The sequence below is a fragment of the Armigeres subalbatus genome, chromosome 3 (genome assembly GCF_024139115.2).
Source record: "Armigeres subalbatus isolate Guangzhou_Male chromosome 3, GZ_Asu_2, whole genome shotgun sequence".
NCBI lineage: Eukaryota > Metazoa > Arthropoda > Insecta > Diptera > Culicidae > Armigeres > Armigeres subalbatus.
Window position 1 is genome coordinate 181,003,604 of NC_085141.1, and position 19,317 is coordinate 181,022,920.

At 42.0% G+C, this 19,317-nt stretch overlaps 3 protein-coding genes across 4 annotated transcripts in view; 2 read left to right on the plus strand and 1 right to left on the minus strand.

Annotated features, from left to right (window-relative positions):
- LOC134225368 (neurobeachin-like protein 1) overlaps positions 1-19,317 on the plus strand; it is a 215,212-nt gene that overhangs the window by 24,993 nt on the left and 170,902 nt on the right. The window lies entirely within an intron of this gene.
- LOC134224018 (uncharacterized) lies at positions 8,715-9,574 on the plus strand. Its single transcript, XM_062703260.1, has 3 exons — positions 8,715-8,864; positions 9,115-9,316; positions 9,391-9,574. Exons 1-3 carry the CDS (start codon positions 8,794-8,796, stop codon positions 9,553-9,555), a joined length of 438 nt encoding a protein of 145 aa, XP_062559244.1. The 5' UTR covers positions 8,715-8,793; the 3' UTR covers positions 9,556-9,574.
- LOC134227704 (uncharacterized) overlaps positions 13,526-19,317 on the minus strand; it is a 41,514-nt gene continuing 35,722 nt past the window's right edge. The window contains exon 2 of the mRNA XM_062709356.1: positions 13,526-15,566. Coding sequence (XP_062565340.1) covers positions 13,662-15,566 — 1,905 coding nt within the window. The 3' untranslated portion in view covers positions 13,526-13,661. The remainder of the gene's footprint in view (positions 15,567-19,317) is intronic.

A 19,317-nucleotide genomic window follows, 5' to 3' on the forward strand; every position in this document is an offset into this window, starting at 1 on the left:
GTACAAGAATATCGTGATGTTTTGGCATTATGGATACTCGATATCACACTAGAAAACGACTCATCTCGAATGAAACGCTCGTCAATTTTATAGCTTCCGAATGTTGTTCGAGAGTTATTTCTTGCTGAAAGTTTTTTATTCTATTTGTTATTATTTCTGTACGTCAAGAGAATACACGTTTTATATTGTATTCCGAAGGAAAGAATACTATTAATATACCAATTAATAATTAGACCTTAAAGAAAAGGTTTTTAAAAAGAGAACTACTCCGGCTGAAGGCCTGATCAAGAATGAATTTTATTTGACTTATTACAATATGTGGTACTTGATTTGTGGAATGCACTAACTGATTATTTGGTACAGATGGCTGGTGTTTGATATCTCGTGACGTCAGCGGAACGTGAAATGCCGCTGGTCCGCGTTGTCGTTGCTAATTGATCCCTGGGCATGGGCGATTTGCAATGGATTCAACGTCGTCTGGTGCGGTCTTTGGGTAGCCGTCGTAGGTGCGGCTTAGTTCTGGGTAACTTAACTACTTTTATTATTTTCAGACAATACGTTATCACTAATTATCCTAAAATCCGCGTAAAAACGACTTGACCGGGTTTTCGCGATTGAAGCAAAGAAGATTGCACTAGTAATCAATACGTCGAAAACGAAACGAAGTACCGTGGACCCCCGATAATTTGAACGGTACCTCATTCAAATTAACGGGGTTCATTTTTAATTTGAACTTCTGGTTACTCTATTTGCATCAGAAAAACTGGGGTGGCATTGCGCACCTCGACTCGAAACGAGCAAACCATGTAAGCGGTCGTACGAAATTGCTGTCGAATCGAGATGCGCAATGCGACACCTGGTTTCTGGCTGCTCTCTTTGCTGATTTGTTTTGATTTTGCATTCCGTTTCACGATGTTCCATTTTTCTTTTCTCGATTCCACGTGTTAAATGACGTTTGAACCATTTTTAATTTGAACGATGTTCAAACGAACGGGGTTCAAATTAAAAAGTGTTCAGATTAAAAGCGGTCATATTACCGGGGGTCCACGGTACATCCTTATTGGAGGTCATTAGTGAGCCCAAGTACACTTGTTCTTCAAACACCTTGACTTCGTCACCACCATCACAAATTCGTGGTGGATGGCTAACATTATTGTCCTCTCTTGAGGATGGATAGGATGAGTCTCAAGAGAGGACAATATTAGCCATCCAACACTTATTAGTGACGGTTTTGACGAAATAAAAGTGTTTGAAGAATTCTTATACTTGGACTCACTGATGACCTCCGATAATGATACCAGGAGAGAAATTCGGAGTCGGATCATGGTAGGAAATCGTATTCCACAAAACGTTTATAAAACCGGTACCGGTAATCAACTACGGACCCGAGACCTGGACAATGCTCGTGGAGGATCAAACCGCACTTGGAGTTCTTGAGAGGAAAGTGTTGTTTACTATCTATGGCGGGGTGCAGATGGGAGACGGTACGCAGAGGAGGCGAAAAAACCACTACTTGCATCAACTGTTGGGAAAACCATTCATCGTTCACAACCGCGAAAATCGGACGACTGCGGTGGGTCGAAAGCCGAACAAATGAATCGTTTGCTTGAGAAGCAACATAACTCCTTCTATTCATATTTCGAGAAAAACTGTTTCAAACAAATGAGTACCGAATCTTTCGATTTCTTCGATGCAGATCAATAGCAATAAAGCTCAGGGACACAGGCAGTTCAAAAGCTGCCATAAATGTCCTTAAATTGTATTTCAAAGAGCATAAACATTAGACTGGCCCAGGAAAGAAAAAGTTGTCTAATTCCACGGGCACCCCAAGGATTGTGTCTTTGGGTGAGAAAATCAATCTCTGAAAATTTCAGCTCAATCGCTTGTTGCATAAGCTGGCGCATTTGATTTGAAGTTTGTATGGGGATTTCAGCTAAAATGTATAGGAAAATACACCTCCGTCACTCATTCGATCTGGAAATTGTTCTGTAGCATACCAACTGCCGTTTTTGCAATTCTGAGGTCAATCGAGCAAACAGAACCAATTTCCAGACCGAATGAGTGACGGAGGTGTATTTTCCTATACATTTTGGCTGAAATCCCCATACAAACTTCAAATCAAATGCGCCAGCTTATGCATCAAGCGATTGAGCTGAAATTTTCAGGGATTGATTTTCTCACCCAAAGACACAATTATGGGGGTGCCCTGAATTGACAACATTTTTTCTCCCCATAGTAATCTGGGCCAGTCTAATAAACATGTTTAGTTTCTCAAACAAAGTTCTTAGTTCTTTCTTAACGAAAGTTATTGTTTTGTGTTTTTTTTTTTGCCACGATACGTATGTTTTTAATGAGAATTCAGGTTGTACAAAAGAACTTTTTAGCCGAAAACGTCACATAAGCACTTTCTCAAACAAACGATTCATTTACAACCGATCTAACAACTGCTACTTCGGTAGGTATAAGAAAATCATCGATACTAGGAATACTACGAAATATTATTGTGGACAATGAGTAAAACTATCCCAATGTTTAGAGTTGGTTGCCCCTTGGGTAAATCCAACAGGCCTGGTAGCGGTTAACTTTTTTTCGGGTTAGTCACCAAAAAGTTTCTTTTTTCGAGATCGGATCACTAAAGTCGCTTTGTCGCGTAAAAAATGATTGTTTTCAACTTCTTCTTCTTATTGGCATTACATCCCCACACTGGGACAGAGCCGCCTCGCAGCTTAGTGTTCATTGAGCACTTTCACAGTTATTAACTGCGAGGTTTCTAAGCCAAGTTACCATTTTTCCATTCGTATATCATGAGGCTAACACGATGATACTTCAATGCCCAGGGAAGTCGAGACAATTACCCAGTGCAGCGCTCTAGCCAGTGGTGGTGAGGCACTGGCTGAGCGCTGCACTGGGTAATTACCAAGATTTGGGAGGAAGAAGTTTTGCCGCAGGAGTGGATGGAAGGTGTCGTGTGTCCCATATACAAACAGGGCAATAAGCTGGATTGTAGGAACTACCGCGCAATCATATTGCTGAACGCCGCCTACAAGGTACTCTCCCAAATTTTATGCCGTCGACTAGCACCAACTGCAAGGGAGTTCGTGGGGCAGTACCAGGCGGGTTTTATGGGCGAACGCTCCACCACGGACCAGGTGTTTGCCATTCGCCAAGTACTGCAGAAATGCCGCGAATACAACGTGCCCACACATCATCTATTTATCGACTTCAAAGCCGCATATGATACAATCGATCGGGACCAGCTATGGCAGCTAATGCACGAACACGGTTTTCCGGATAAACTGACACGGTTGATCAAAGCGACGATGGATCGGGTGATGTGCGTAGTTCGAGTTTCAGGGGCATTCTCGAGTCCCTTCGAAACCCGCAGAGGGTTACGGCCTAGGATAGGATGTGACAATAGAATTGCAACTGCCTTGTTGTTTACTCAGTCGATTGCTTTGACGAGGCGGTGACCAGTGCTTCCGAATATTTACTCTTAAGAATCATGCATACATCATTTGCAGCCTAGCATAAATTAATTTTACCCTAAAAAATGAAAAAACAAACTTTTGAATTTTGTCAAAAATTTCAATTTAATTACCCAGCAACACGGCCAAGGTAACAACAAGCTGTCCTTTTGAAAATGTGATACCGCCGATCGAAGTAATCGAATGTCATTTTCACCCAATCAGCAACCGGTACGATTTTGACAGAAAATCGGTACGATTTTTAATGACTAATTGGCACATCCTATCCTAGGTTACGGCAAGGTGATGGTCTTTCGTGTTTGCTATTCAACATCGCTTTGGAAGGTGTAATACGAAGAGCAGGGATTAACACGAGTGGTACAATTTTCAATAAGTCCGTCCAGCTATTTGGTTTCGCCGACGACATAGATATTATGGCACGTAACTTTGAGAAGATGGAGGAAGCCTACATCAGACTGAAGAGGGAAGCCAAGCGGATCGGACTAGTCATCAACACGTCGAAGACGAAGTACATGATAGGAAGAGGTTTCACAATTGGGAACCACTGTGGATCGAAATATACTACTCAAATTGCGTGCTCCGAAATATCTAAATTAGTGCTGAAATTTCCATCTATAATTTCAACGATCAAGGAATTGCAGCAGTTTTGAAAGGCATCTGGGGATCCAATCACTATTGAGGTAAATCTGCTTCGTCAAAAGTCTTTCTTTTCTGACTTTAATATATGCCATCATAACTCTGGAAATGTATGGTTATTGTTGAAAGAGAGCAGTAAAGCAATCACAATAACGATTGTTGTTGAATAAACCTCTTGCGTATAGCGTATCGTACACTGCGACTCAAACTATAGCTGGTGCTACCTTTGTTTACTATTTCTGGTTTCTGTGCTATGCATACTTTGTCGTTGCTGTACCAGTAAGAATGTCGGATGAAGATGACAAAATTGTGTGCTATATCTGTGATAAAATCGAGGAAAATCCAGAACGAATAATCGAATGTGTTCAGTGTGCCAAATCAGTTCATTTCCGATGCAAAAAGCTACGAGGCAACGCCGTGCTAAAAGCTAAGAAACGGCCATTCTATTGCTCTGTTGATTGTGCCGATATGTTCGCGCGCGGTAATCAAAGCTCAGATGACTCTAATCACCTTATCTCCGAGATAAAATTGCTCGCGCAAGCTGTTAGGGAGTCGAAGCAAGAATCCGCACACTTGAGATTTGCATTTGAGCAGTCTTGCCAAAAAATTGATACATTGGTGAAAACCACTTTGGCAATCGAGCAATCTCAAGACTTTATGTCAAGCAATTTGACGTGTTGCAGAAGGACTTTGATGGATTCAAGCAACAGTTAGGTGGTTTGCAGTTGGAGAATGAAAAGTTCCGGATAGAGATTACAGATTGGAAGTACAAACAAGGTGCTGTTACGTCAAGGCTGGATCATCTGGAAATGGAGGTTGATAAGATGAACCGTGGAAAGCTATCGAACAACGCAGTCATACTGGGTATCCCCACACCCGAAAATGAAAATCTTAAGACGTTAGTAATCGGAGTAGGAAAAGCAGTTGGCTGTATTATAAATGAAGATTCTGTCATCAGTGCTCGTCGCCTTGTAGGGAAAAATCGGAATGCTCAAGGCGCGCCGATTCTAGTCACTTTCAGCTCACCGTCTATCAAGGAGAAGCTTTTCGAAATGAAGCGCTCACATGGGCCTCTGCAAGCAGCAGAAATATGCAGATCTTTCAACGGTGCGTCGACTCGGGTGGTGATTCGTGATGAATTAACGGAATTTGGGAGAGAATTGTATCGAGAGACGAAAGAACTCCAGTTGTCAATGGGATTCAAGTATGTGGCCGGGTAGAAATGGAAAAATACTTGTGAAGCGGCACGACGGTGCAAAAATTGAAGAAATCGGATGTTTACAGCAGATTGAGGACATGAAGAAACAATCATCGAAACGTACATTGAACTCCTCCTATGCAATGTCAGCATCCTCATCCCCTGGACTCGAACCGGCATCGAAACGTGTTCAGACTTGAATATGCCCTAATCTGTCTCTATTTGATATAAATATACATAGTGCTAGACAGTAATGAACAAATAAATTATTTTCACTACACAATTGATGAATTAAATAAAAATGTAAACTTGAATTGTAAAGATAAGCAACTACGGATTTTACAAATAAATATAAGAGGGATGAATGGTACAGAGAAACTAGATAAAATTAAGGAAATTCTCTCATTATACATGGGATGCATAGATATTATTGTAATAGGGGAAACGTGGCTCAAGGAGAACCGCACAAACCTGTTCCATATTGATGGATTTCGCTGTTTTTTCTCTTGTCGCCCTGATTCATCTGGAGGAGGCCTTGCAGTATATGTAAATGATGTAATGAAATTCAATTTACTTAAGATAGATCATGATAACGGTCTACACCACATTCATCTAAATGTTCGCAAGGATCCCCTACCATTTCATGTTCACGCTGTATACAGACCACCTTCTTATGACTTCCGAAGTTTTCTGTCGAGAATGGATGCCATAATGTCTCAAGAAACTAATACTTCTTGTGTCATCGTTGGTGATGTAAACATTCCTGTTAATCTGCAGTCCAGTCCCCAGGTAGTTGAATATTGTAATCTCCTGAGCTGTTACAATTTTAAAGTAACAAATTCTTACATAACAAGACCAGCTAGCAGTAATATTTTGGATCATGTAGTGTGTTCTGATGCAGTTCGCTTTGGCGTAATTAATGAAACTATATTAGCAGACATAAGTGATCACTATCCAATCTTATCGACTTTCAAATTGGACAGGCCAGTTCATAAGCGTTCCTTGGAAAAACTATACTGAACACCCACAAACTCAATGAAATCTTCGAAATTGCGGTTAGAGACCTTGTGTATGAATCTGCTGAAGACCGATTGTCTAAAGTCATTGATTTGTATCATGCCCTAAAAGAAAAATTCTCAAAGAAAGTGGTTGTCCGAGCGAAGGTCAAGGGTCCCTGTCCTTGGATGTGTTTTGATCTATGGAAACTTCTTCGCATCAAAGAAAACGTTTTAGCAAGCTGCAAACGACGGCCGTCGGAAAGGTCTAGAGAACTGTTGACACATGTTTCCAAATTGGTGCAGAAATGCAAACAAAAATGTAAAAAGGATTACTACGAAAAACTGTTCGGATCCAGTAATCATAAGCAGAACTGGAGTAACCTGAACAGAGTTTTGGGAAGGATGAATGACGGCTCATCAGAGATAAAACTATCGTCAAATGGGAGGTCGATTAGTGGACAAGAAACAGCAGATGTTTTCAATCAATTCTTTAGTACTATTGGACCCCAGCTTGCCTCAACTATCAACAGTCGTCAGGACATCAATAAGTACGATACGCTTACGCCATTGAATGCATCAATATTCCTACGGCCCGCAACTGAACATGAAGTTATACTTGAGATAAGAAACCTTGAACAGAACAAAAGCAGTGGACCGGACGGTGTACCAGTGAAATTTATCAAGGATCACCATCTTATTTTTTCAACCTTAATAAGAGATGTCTTCAATCAATCGATAACAACAGGAAATTTTCCAGACTGCTTGAAAGTAGCCCGAGTAACACCTATTCATAAATCCGGAGACAAATCTGATGTTAATAACTATCGACCTATATCAGTACTATCTGTTCTGAGTAAATTATTGGAAAAAATGCTTGCGACTAGGTTACTGGATTTCCTGAACGTGCATGACATCCTATATAGCCATCAATACGGCTTCAGAACAGGATCTAGCACACTGACAGCGACATGTGATCTTATTGATGAAATATATGCTGCTATAGACTCCAGAAAACTGGTTGGAGTACTATATCTTGACCTAAAAAAGGCTTTTGACACCATCGACCATGACATATTATTGCGCAAGTTGGATTTCAATGGGATTCGAGGAATATCGAATGACCTAATCCGTAGCTATCTAACCCGAAGAACTCAATTTGTGCACGTGAATAATAACAATAGCTCTCAACGTCTATTAACCGTCGGTGTTCCGCAAGGCAGTACTCTTGGTCCACTGTTGTTCCTCCTCTACATAAACGACTTGTCGAATTTGAAACTGCATGGAAAACCTCGGATGTTTGCTGATGATACTTCGTTATCCTACCACAGTACAAACGCGAATGATATTATTCAACAAATGAAGGAAGACTTGGCGATGCTTTATGATTTTTTCAACGAGAACCTACTTTCTCTGAATTTGTCAAAAACAAAATTCATGATTCTACATTCACCACACCGTGAAGCAGTATCGCACAGAGACCTAGTCGTACAATCGACTACAATCGACAAGGTGGAAAATTTCAAACACCTTGGCTTGGTAATTGACTCGAAACTCTCGTGGAGTGCACATGTGGATTCACTAAAACAAACATAAGCTCGGTATGTGGTATATTGTGGAAGGTCTCCAAATTTCTACCCCGCAAAACGTTGATAACAATGTACCACGCGTTTGTACAATCAAAATTGCAATACCTTGTAGCGATTTGGGGAGCTGCAGCAAAGTGTAGATTGAAACCTCTACAAGTAATCCAAAACCGTTGTTTGAAAGCAGTGTTTAATCTACCAAGGTTGTATCCAACGGTTGATCTGTATAAAAATTGTCCATCATCGATACTACCAGTTTCTGCATTAAGAGAGCTCCAGTGTTTGCTGCAGATTCACAATAACATGCATAACATGGAAGCACATCATAATCAGGTTTTGGAGTATGCTTCCCATAGATATTCGCTTCGAAATGCTGCTGTTCTAGTCACGTTACGCACCAATACAGAGATGGCTAAGAGAAGTGTATCCTATTACAGCAAAAATGCTTCAATGATCTGCCGTAACATTGAAACATGAGCGTAATGTTAAAACATTCAAACAAGCTGTAAAAACATTAATACGATCGCAAACTCAACGCTACGTCAACTAGCAGCTCATACTTACCTCGACCTACATCAAATTCGAGCTCAACTCGCTGTAAAACAAACTTCGGCTCTCCCAGCTCGTGTCAGCGGTAGACACCTGTTTCTGTCCCAGACGCACGGTCAGCAAGAAACGCCAGTTTCCATCTTAGCACAACATGCTTTTGGTAGCCTCTTCTGTCATGTCTACTGTGGTATCTCCAGCTTCAGTTGCTAGGTCAGCAAGAAACGCCAGTTTCCCTTCCAGGTAAAAGAAATTGGTATAGGTCTGGCCGAAGCCAATGATACTGCTCCCGTTTTCAAAATATTGAATGGTTCCAGCACAATACGCCTTTGGCAGCCTATCCCATCATGGCTCCTGTGGACTCTTCAGCTACATCTGTAGTCGCTCGGTCAGCAAGAAACGCCAGTTTCCCTCCCAGGTAAAAGAAATTGGTATACGTCTGGCCGAAGCCAAAGATACTGCTCCCGTTTTCAAAATATTGAATGGTTTCCAGCACAATACGCCTTTGGCAGCCTATCCCATCATTGCTCCTGTGGACTCTCCAGCTACATCTGTAGTCGCTCGGTCAGCAAGAAACGCCAGTTCCCCTCCCAGGTAAAAGAAATTGGTATACGTCTGGCCGAAGCCAAAGATACTGCTCCCGTTTTCAAAATATTGAATGGTTCCAGCACAATACGCCTTTGGCAACCTATCCCATCATGGCTCCTGTGGACTCTCCAGCTACATCTGAAGTCGCTCGGTCAGCAAGAAACGCCAGTTTCCCTCCCAGCACAATACGCCTTTGGCAGCCTATCCCATCATGGCTCCTGTGGACTCTCCAGCTACATCTGTAGTCGCTCGGTCAGCAAGAAACGCCAGTTTCCCTCCCAGGTAAAAGAAATTGGTATACGTCTGGCCGAAGCCAAAGATACTGCTCCCGTTTTCAAAATATTGAATGGTTCCAGCACAATACGCCTTTGGCAGCCTATCCCATCATTGCTCCTGTGGACTCTCCAGCTACATATGTAGTCGCTCGGTCAGCAAGAAACGCCAGTTTCCCTCCCAGCACAATACGCCTTTGGCAGCCTATCCCATCATTGCTCCTGTGGACTCTCCAGCTACATCTGTAGTCGCTCGGTCAGCAAGAAACGCCAGTTTCCTCCCAGGTAAAAGAAATTGGTATACGTCTGGCCGAAGCCAAAGATACTGCTCCGTTTTCAAAATATTGAATGGTTCCAGCACAATACGCCTTTGGCAACCTATCCCATCATGGCTCCTGTGGACTCTCCAGCTACATCTGAAGTCGCTCGGTCAGCAAGAAACGCCAGTTTCCCTCCCAGCACAATACGCCTTTGGCAGCCTATACCATCATGGCTCCTGTGGACTCTCCAGCTACATCTGTAGTCGCTCGGTCAGCAAGAAACGCCAGTTTCCCTCCCAGGTAAAAGAAATTGGTATACGTCTGGCCGAAGCCAAAGATACTGCTCCCGTTTTCAAAATATTGAATGGTTCCAGCACAATACGCCTTTGGCAACCTATCCCATCATGGCTCCTGTGGACTCTCCAGCTACATCTGAAGTCGCTCGGTCAGCAAGAAACGCCAGTTTCCCTCCCAGGTAAAAGAAATTGGTATACGTCTGGCCGAAGCCAAAGATACTGCTCCCGTTTTCAAAATATTGAATGGTTCCAGCACAATACGCCTTTGGCAGCCTATCCCATCATTGCTCCTGTGGACTCTCCAGCTACATCTGTAGTCGCTCGGTCAGCAAGAAACGCCAGTTTCCCTCCCAGCACAATACGCCTTTGGCAGCCTATCCCATCATTGCTCCTGTGGACTCTCCAGCTACATCTGTAGTCGCTCGGTCAGCAAGAAACGCCAGTTTCCCTCCCAGGTAAAAGAAATTGGTATACGTCTGGCCGAAGCCAAAGATACTGCTCCCGTTTTCAAAATATTGAATGGTTCCAGCACAATACGCCTTTGGCAGCCTATCCCATCATGGCTCCTGTGGACTCTCCAGCTACATCTGTAGTCGCTCGGTCAGCAAGAAATGGTAGTTTCCCTCCCAGCACAACATGGTTTTAGCAGCCTCTCCCGTCATGGCTCATGTGATCTATTCAGCTCCATCTGTAATAGCTCAGTTTCACTAGTCTATTTGCCTATTGCCAAAATATCGCCATCTCATCATCAGTTGTTAATGTTAATGTTTCATTGATTATGTTTATATGTATAGTGAACAATTCTGATTCTCCAAATTTGTTAGTAGTATAGTTTATATGTTCTTAGTAATTATTATGTGAATTGTAAATGAACTATTGTACTTCCTTAAAAGAGAATATTTCTCACTGGAAGTGCACCAAAATTGTACAAAAACGAAAATAAGAGGAGGTTTTATGCCTTTGGGAGAAGTGCTTCAGTATGAATACCACTCCCAGGGCTTTTCCTGCTCCAAAATAAAAATAAAGTAAAGTAAATAAAAAAAAAAAAAAAAAAAAAGGTTCAAGAGAAGACAATGTGAGCCACCCACCGCGAGTTTGCATCGGTGGTGACGAAATCGAGGTGGTAGAAGAATTTATGTACTTGGGCTCACTGGTGACTGCCGAAAATGATACCAGTAGAGAAATTCGGAAGCACATAGTGGCTGAAAATCGTACGTACTTTTGACTCCGCAAGACGCTCCGATCGAATAGAGTTCGCCGCCGTACCAAACTGACTCTCTACAAAACGCTCATTAGACCGGTAGTCCTCTACGGACACGAGACCTGGACGATGCTCGTGGAGGACCAACTTGGAGTTTTCGAAAGGAAAGTGCTGCGTACCATCTATGGTGGGGTGCAGATGGCGGACGGTACGTGGAGGAGGCGAATGAACCACGAGTTGCATCAGCTGTTGGGAGAACCATCCATCGTCCACACCGTGAAAATCGGACGACTGCGATGGGCCGGGCACGTAGCCAGAATGTCGGACAGTAACCCGGTGAAAATGGTTATCGACAACGATCCGACGGGCACAAGAAGGCGAGGTGCGCAGCGGGCAAGGTGGATCGATCAGGTGGAAGATGACTTGCGGACCCTCCGTAGACTGCGTGGTTGGCGACGTGTAGCCATGGACCGAGCCGAATGGAGAAGACTCTTATATACCGCACAGGCCACTTCGGCCTTAGTCTGAATAAATAAAATAATAGAAGTCGAGACAATTTCCAATCCGAAAATTGCCTAGACCGGCACCGGGAATCGAACCCAGCCACCCTCAGCATGGTCTTGCTTTGTAGCCGCGCGTCTTACCGCACGGCTAAGGAGGGCCCATTGGAAATTGTTTTCAACTATTCTAATCAAAATCGATATGAAAAAAATATCTTAGAATGGAAAACAAATATTTAAAAAATGTGAAACTTTATGTACCCATCGAATGATACTTTGCTTAATAGTAAAATGACAGATCTCGGAAAAATATTCGTTTAGATCTTGTGGGTCCAAAGTTGCTGTTAACTTCTTCGTAGCTTTGAATTCACTCCTACACATGGCCAAGACCATGTGGTAACTTGAAGTGGTAACTTGACTTAGAAACCTTGCGGTTAATAACTGTGGAAGTGCTGAATGAACACTTAGCAGCGAGGCGGCAATATCTCAGTGGGGGATGTAATGCCAATAAGAAGAAGAAGAAAATGGCCTAGACCATGGTTTCCCAAACTGTGGGTCCCGACCCCCAGGGGGATCGCGAACGGATTGTTGGTGGGTCGCGTAGAACAAATATTAATTGCAGCTCGAATGCCGAACCTTTTGATCATTTTTTTCAGGAACATAATTTCAAGTTCAAACCGCACTTGTTTTTAAATATTCATCACCGCGCTATTTTAGAAAACTTGTATGCCTAAAAGCTGTCCCCTTAATGAAGTTAAATAAAAACATTTTGATAAACAATATCATGTTTGTCATTTTTTGCATTTGTACATGAAGGTAACGGAATATTTTTGTAAAACTTGCCGAAACAGATGACATTCTGATTCAATTAATGCTTAATTCTACTTGGTAAAATTTTTTCATAGGTGGGTCGCGAGACATATAGAATCTTGCTAGGTGGGTCGCATACCCAAAAGTTTGGGAAGCTCTGGCCTAGACAAGAACATGGCCAAGACATGGTGTTTTTATTAGCTTTTGAACGATGTTTAATTAAATACAAATATATTCGCCAGGCTTACTGCAGAACTATGTAGTATAAATTGTAGGTGGTTCAGATCAATATTTTTACTTCGAGGTGGCCAAAAGAGAGCAAAGAAACTTATTAGTGCATATCTAAGGAAAATCAGTCGCAGCTTACGACACAAATTGTGTAAGCTGCAACTGTTTTCTTCAATGCGAGTCGAGTACGAGACTCTGAAGACGGCCTTACAGTTGAGGTCAAAATACGTATCTGTAAAAATTACATCGTGGTGGATTTAAATGATCTATTTTAAACAACCGCTAGAACTGGAAATGGACTTCATACCATTTTCATCTTCTACCCCATATCTACAGCTTGACTAATTCTAACAGTAACTGTTAGAATTCAAACTGAAAAAGAGCTCGTTCTGGTACCCAAATATAGAATATGCCACATTGGCAACCCGTTAACCAAGACGAACCTCTGCCATTGGACTTGAGACCCACAGATTCCAAGAATATTCCGCATAAATAGCGGTAGAGATGTTATCGGCTTGCAGTGGGCGAGTGAATGCATAATTAATTCCATACCAAGCGCCATAGATCCTAACGGTTTGGCTAGCGCCGTTATTGATCTTTTTTCTTCTATCTTTATTATAGAGATTTGCAGCTATTTGAAATACTGCTTGCCGTTCCCCAACATATTTTTTTGAGTATTTTTATTTAAAAACTATCTAAGAACTGTGAATAAGAAAATCCGGAGATCTGTCTAAAGGTTCTATCAGCATTACATGATATTTTGTAGATTCTCAATGAAAATCCCTTGAATTCTACGCTATGCTACATTTTTTTTTCAAGAATTTCGTTATATGTTCGTTTAAGTTTTTATTCATATCGCAGGAAACAACGTTGGCACAATAACAAGGCATATCGGATCGAACAGAAAAACAGCCTGACTACACAGAAATTTGTTTTTTTTTATTCAACAACAATAAATAATAACTCAGTCCTACCTAAGAAATCTTTGAACAAGACAATACTGCAAAAACTGTCAAGGGCGCCTCGACACTGGTGGATTCGCGGCGCGGTCTCAACTGTTCTATTTGGCAACCAATTCTTTTTTAACCCTAGTATTCGACAGTTTACCACCAAAAGTTTCCGCCGCAGGGACCTCGTCGTAACTTTCGTCATCCCTGTCCAGTGTTTCGTAGTCTAGGTTCGCAACCCGATAGTATGCTCCGTTTCGTCTAGTTGGGATGAACCCGTTGTAAAGTAGTGGCTCTTTTCCGTTGTTTCCGGCGTAGTACGTTTTTGAGTTCGATTTCTGTATGGAAAGTATATTGACGTCCTCTAGTCCGGTTGGTGTTTCAGCTGCTGGCTTTCGGTTTCCCTCAACCGACTTCAGAAGATCTATGTTAATAGGCTTATATTCTGTGTAGAGCTGAGGAGGTGTTTTACGAGAAAAATTCGGATTGTTAATCCCTTGCTTGTGGTTGACAGTTTTTTTGCTTTCTGAGTTCGTATTCTGCGATGAAAGAAGGACGAAATTTGATGGGTTTTTATCTTCGTCTCGACCCAGCTTCACTCCAATAGGCCTCGAGTGCTTCATTTGTTTTTGAGGTTCAAACTCGAGGAACTCGTCAGCATCGATCGCGACCTGGTGAAAGTCGGAGCTGGAACCGTAGGCGTCGCGCAAGTCGTCAGTATCGAGATTATGCGGTGTTGGAGCCGAGATCGGTTTAGGTTTCTTTTTCCTGCGTGGTTTGTTGCGTTTGGCAGTAGATGGCGTAGGGGAGTACAGGTCCTCAATGGAAAAACTATCTATCGTTGGCTCCGAATGTTTGGTTTTAGTTTTGACAGAAATCTTCTGTGACTCAGATACGTCATCGTAGTACGAGTTCAGATTTGAGAATGGGTCGTTGTCGTTAATGGTTTGAACTGAGCTACTTAATGGTTTGTTTGGGTTTGGTTTTGAAGGAGTGTGGAACTGATCCTGCTCATAGCGATTCGGTAGGCTCGGATAGTATTCATCATCGTCCTCATCAGTTGAACTAGGCGATGAACTGTGTGTTGAGGATATACTACTGGTTGAATAAGTATTGGGAATTTTCTTGTATGAAGATAAATCGAAATCTTTCGTGGGTTCGAACAAGTTTGATTTAGTATGCGTTATAGGAACTTCATAGGAGGTTAATGGTGTTCTGAACGGATTCGGTTTAAATCCTTCCAGTGGAAACTGATGCTTATGAGCTTCAGTGTCGGTGAGTCGTGTATGGCTGATCAAATCTTTGTTAGAGGTGAAACTGGACCCATCTCCGAAGAACGATGATGAGGATTGGTAGGAAGGTAGTTTACTATTAGTGAATGAGATTTGCGAGGAATGCCCACCAAATGAAGGTATTTTGCTAGTCGAATAACTTTGCGATGGACTGTCGATTAATCCTGGGAATTTCGAGGGATCAAATGCGTCCAAGTTGGAGGAACTTAGCGAGGGTTTGCCAAATCCTTCGAAGCTTGTACTCTCAAAGCTTGGTCTTCCGAAGGTTGACCCTTGGTAGGAAGTCGTACCTTGGCCATATGCGAATGGCGGTGACCCAAATGCTGGTGATGGATGTATTGGGCTTCCGTAGCTTACCGGTGGCTCAGCGAACGAGTTATGATCGGAGAACGAAGTTTCATAGCTTGTACTGAACGATTCATCATAGCTCTGTGGATTATAGTGCGTTAATGGCGGGAAGTTGACGTTCGGTGGTCCATATTTCACTTTTGGCTTTGGTGGTCTCCTCGGCGGGCGTGGTTTCCGGCGTGGAGGGGGCAACGGAGGAAGTTTGGGGCGTCGCTTGATGACTCGATGAATTTCAATATCGTGACGTTTTTGGCGGCGTAGTTTCGGCAAATCCTCGTCCTCGAGTAGCGGTCTAGCGGTGTTGGTAATGTCATCTTTGGATTCTAATCCGTTATGGTTTGAAACTTCCAACGCCAGAGTGGTACATATGAAACACAGCTGGAATAAAAAAAGAAAAAAGCTCTAAGTAATTCAATTTTTCATACATGGCATAGGCATTGTAACACGGACGACAATAAAACTCGTTTATTTCAGCACTTGTGGTATTTATCCATCTTTTTGCAGTAGTTGCACAAACTACTATTAGATCATATTCATTTTTGTACAACAATTTCACAACGTGCGATTAATTCTTTGGTATGAGATATTCATTTTTTATATTTCTCGCTTAATTAGGAGATTTTTTCAAATTCGCTCATTTGAGAGGCTTATGAAGTGTATAATACTTCATCATTTTTTTTAAATCAGTTCATTTATTTGACGGGCTCAGTCGTGTCTGTCACTTTCTGGAGTCGCAATACTTAAGTATGATATTTTATAATTTTATCATCTTATCATTAACAGTTAGTACGAAGGGACATACCATAATATTCGTGGTAACGGGGTAACGTTGCTCATCCGGGCGTTTGACGTTGAAAATGGTTTTGCGTGGCGTCGTGATCGATTTTGAGATTTCCTAAACGTTAGACATGACGCAAGAAAATAAAAGTCACAGGACTGTCGTCGTTGGCAATGACGTCAGAAATGACTCAAGAAAATAAAAATCACAGGACTGTCGTCGTTAGCAATGATGATGATGATGATACTACCATCTATTGTAGCAAGGCACCTGCCGATAGCACTTGCCATATCTGTCAAACGATTTGATCATGATTATATTGTTTGTATTTCATCAAACTCCTGTATGAAGGGCTAAAAATGGGTGGGTGGTTCCATAAGCAGAGGCATTTATGCGAATCCACGGGATAAATAGAGAATCTCCTTCCAGAAGAAAATTCGTACATACAATACTATAATCTAGCCCTCGTTTCCCAGATTGACCCAATATATGGGGAGAAACGCCCGCCCTTTATCCACGAGATGTTAACAATAGGAAGTTGGCGATTCTACTCTTCCTATCCAAATCGCTTCAATCGGGTGCCCTGATGGTATTTTTTTATGGTATATAATCATATAGTTTCAATACTATTTAGTAAATATATGTATAAAATGGAATTCTCTCACCAAGTTTCAATCCGCATGTCTTGGATGAGGAACTTATAATCAGTTGTGGTTAGTTTCCAAATATCCCGATAGCTGGCGCAAGTCAATGGTAATGCCGATTTATAAAGGAAAAGGTAATCGATCTAATCCGGACAACTATCGCCCAATCTTTCTCAATAGTTACCTCGGAAAAGTGATGGAAAGATTGATCAACAACCGTCTCGTTCACGTTCTTGAGTCAAGAAAACTACTAAGTCATCAATATGCTTTTCGAAAATGGAAGACGACCGTAGATCATTAAGCAGAAATGGAAAAAATCATAAGGGAAGCTTTTGCAAAAAAGGAGTAGGGGAAGTGCACCGGTTTTGGCCAACTTAGTTCCTAATTTGGACAACCCTGAAAAATACATATATTTCTAAAATAATCAATCAGTTGAAAGCAGCATTGAATCGTGAGGCATATATATCTTGTTGGAACTAATAAAACCCTTGCGAATTGCTTTATTTTTGGAGTTATTCACAAAATTGGCCAAATTAGGAACATGGCCAAAACCGGTACAGTTCCCCTATGCGTACGCCGTTTTCCTAGACGTAACAAAAGCATATGGCACTATATGGCGAAGGCTTATCCTGAATAGATTGCGAAAATGGAAATTAGGTGGAAAATCACTTTTTTTGGAGGACGTGCTAAAAAGTAGGAATTTGAAAGTTTCGGCTTATTTCGGTTTATTAGAGAAGCTATTATATGCTGCACCAATAATCTCTGCATCCAGCTGCAACATTTTGAAAAGGTTAGAAACTGTTTGCAACTGTGGTTTGAGAATAATCTGTGGAGCTTTCAGGACCAGCCCTGTTTCCAGTTTACAGGTTGAGACGGGATTACCCAGCTTAGAACTACTTATGGAACAGCGTACAGCTTTACTCTGACTTTGAAACTTCAAACACAGACGTATTATCTAGCGACACAAGCACCAGCTCCCGTAAGGGTGGTCCAAAATACATCCTTTACCCTACAATGTCGTTAGTCCAACAAAAACTATTGGGAAGCGAATTTACGGTCGTAGCAGTATTTATGCGGCAGAATGTGCAACTCTAATAGAAGCACTTCGATTGATAGCCAATAGTGAACGAGTAGGAGCTTAGGGGCCGTACACATATTACGTAAGCACTTTTAGGGGAAGTGGGGGTCTGTTGTTTTCTTACGCGCCATATAAAAAAAAATATTTGTATGGAAAAAATCTTACATAGGGGGGGGGGGGTATCGAAAACCCCAGAAAAATTGCTTACGTAATAAGTGTACGACCCCTTGCCTGGTATGCAAAGACTAGATCAGTACACTGCGAAGTATATTTCTGTGGGCTGCTCACTTAGTGCGAATGTCGGTCGAAAGAATAGCGAAAACAATATTCAACAGAGAACCGGATAGAAGCCGGCGACTTCGTGGAAGGCCACGAACACGCTGGCTGCACGCGGTGGAATTGGACCTGGTGATCCTAAACGTTTGGGGCATTGTAGAGCGTATTGTAGAGCTCCATAATCGTTGATCTTGGGCGATGTTCCTCCAGTTTCAATCCATCTAAGGTCACAAACGAGGTTGACAATCCGAGTACTTGAGTTCGGGCCATCAAGCGTTGCACGTATTAGTCTGATCAGTTTCTAATCTAATCTAATCTCATACTTGCGTAGCCAATATTTGAAAGCATCCTGGAAAATGACGGTTTCTGAATTCCGTCATTTTTCTTTTCATATGGTCAGGCCAACTACGCAGTATGTACCGCAGAGATGACTCCTAGATATTGAGCGACTTCAGGAATACCTAAAGTCACTTAATAGCTTGCAATCGAGGGGAAAGGAAGAAAGCGTGGACCTCCCGTACCAATCGCTTCCAATAATATAGATACCTAATATATAATAAAAATCGTGTGCGTATTTATGTATGATGTATATAAGTTTGTTTATGTGTGTATATCTGTATGTGTGTATAAGAGTGTGTATGTGGGTTTATATGTGTAGTGAATGTGTGTGTGTGCTTTTGTGTGGGTGCGTGCGTATTTAAATAAATTTACAGTTTATCAAAACCTTACCTCTGCTCAATAATTCTGACGCTGAACCAAGAGCCAACACGCACTGAAACTATGTAATTAACTTTATTACCGGCCGCGTAATGCAGAACACAAAATTTCGGCAAATCGCGTGATCGTTCTGCTGTCCGAAACAAAAGCCAATACGCACTGAACTAATTAACTTTATTACCGGCCGCGTAATGCAGAATACAAAATTTCGGCAAATCGCGTGATCGTTCTGCTGTCCGAAACAAGAGCCAACACGCACTGAACTCACACGTATCAGTCTGATCAGTTTCGTTGGAAAACCATGTTCGGACATTATCTGCCACAGCTCATTTCTTTTTACTGAATCGTACAGATGGTGAGTATGCAAGTTGTAATCCCAGGATACGCGGCAGAATTTTGTATGCCGAGTTCTGAAGGGTGATCCCTCTGTAACTGTCACACTCTAATATGTGCCCTTCCTTATAGATTGGGCATATGAGGTCATCCAACCAGCCGGTAGGCAGTGCTCCCATATTTTCTGGATAATGTGGTGGATCGATTGATGCAGCTGCTTATTTCCGTGTTTGAGAAGCTCGACCTTGATCTAGTCCTTCCCAGCAGTTTTACTATTTTCAGCTTGTTTAGAGCTTTTTTACC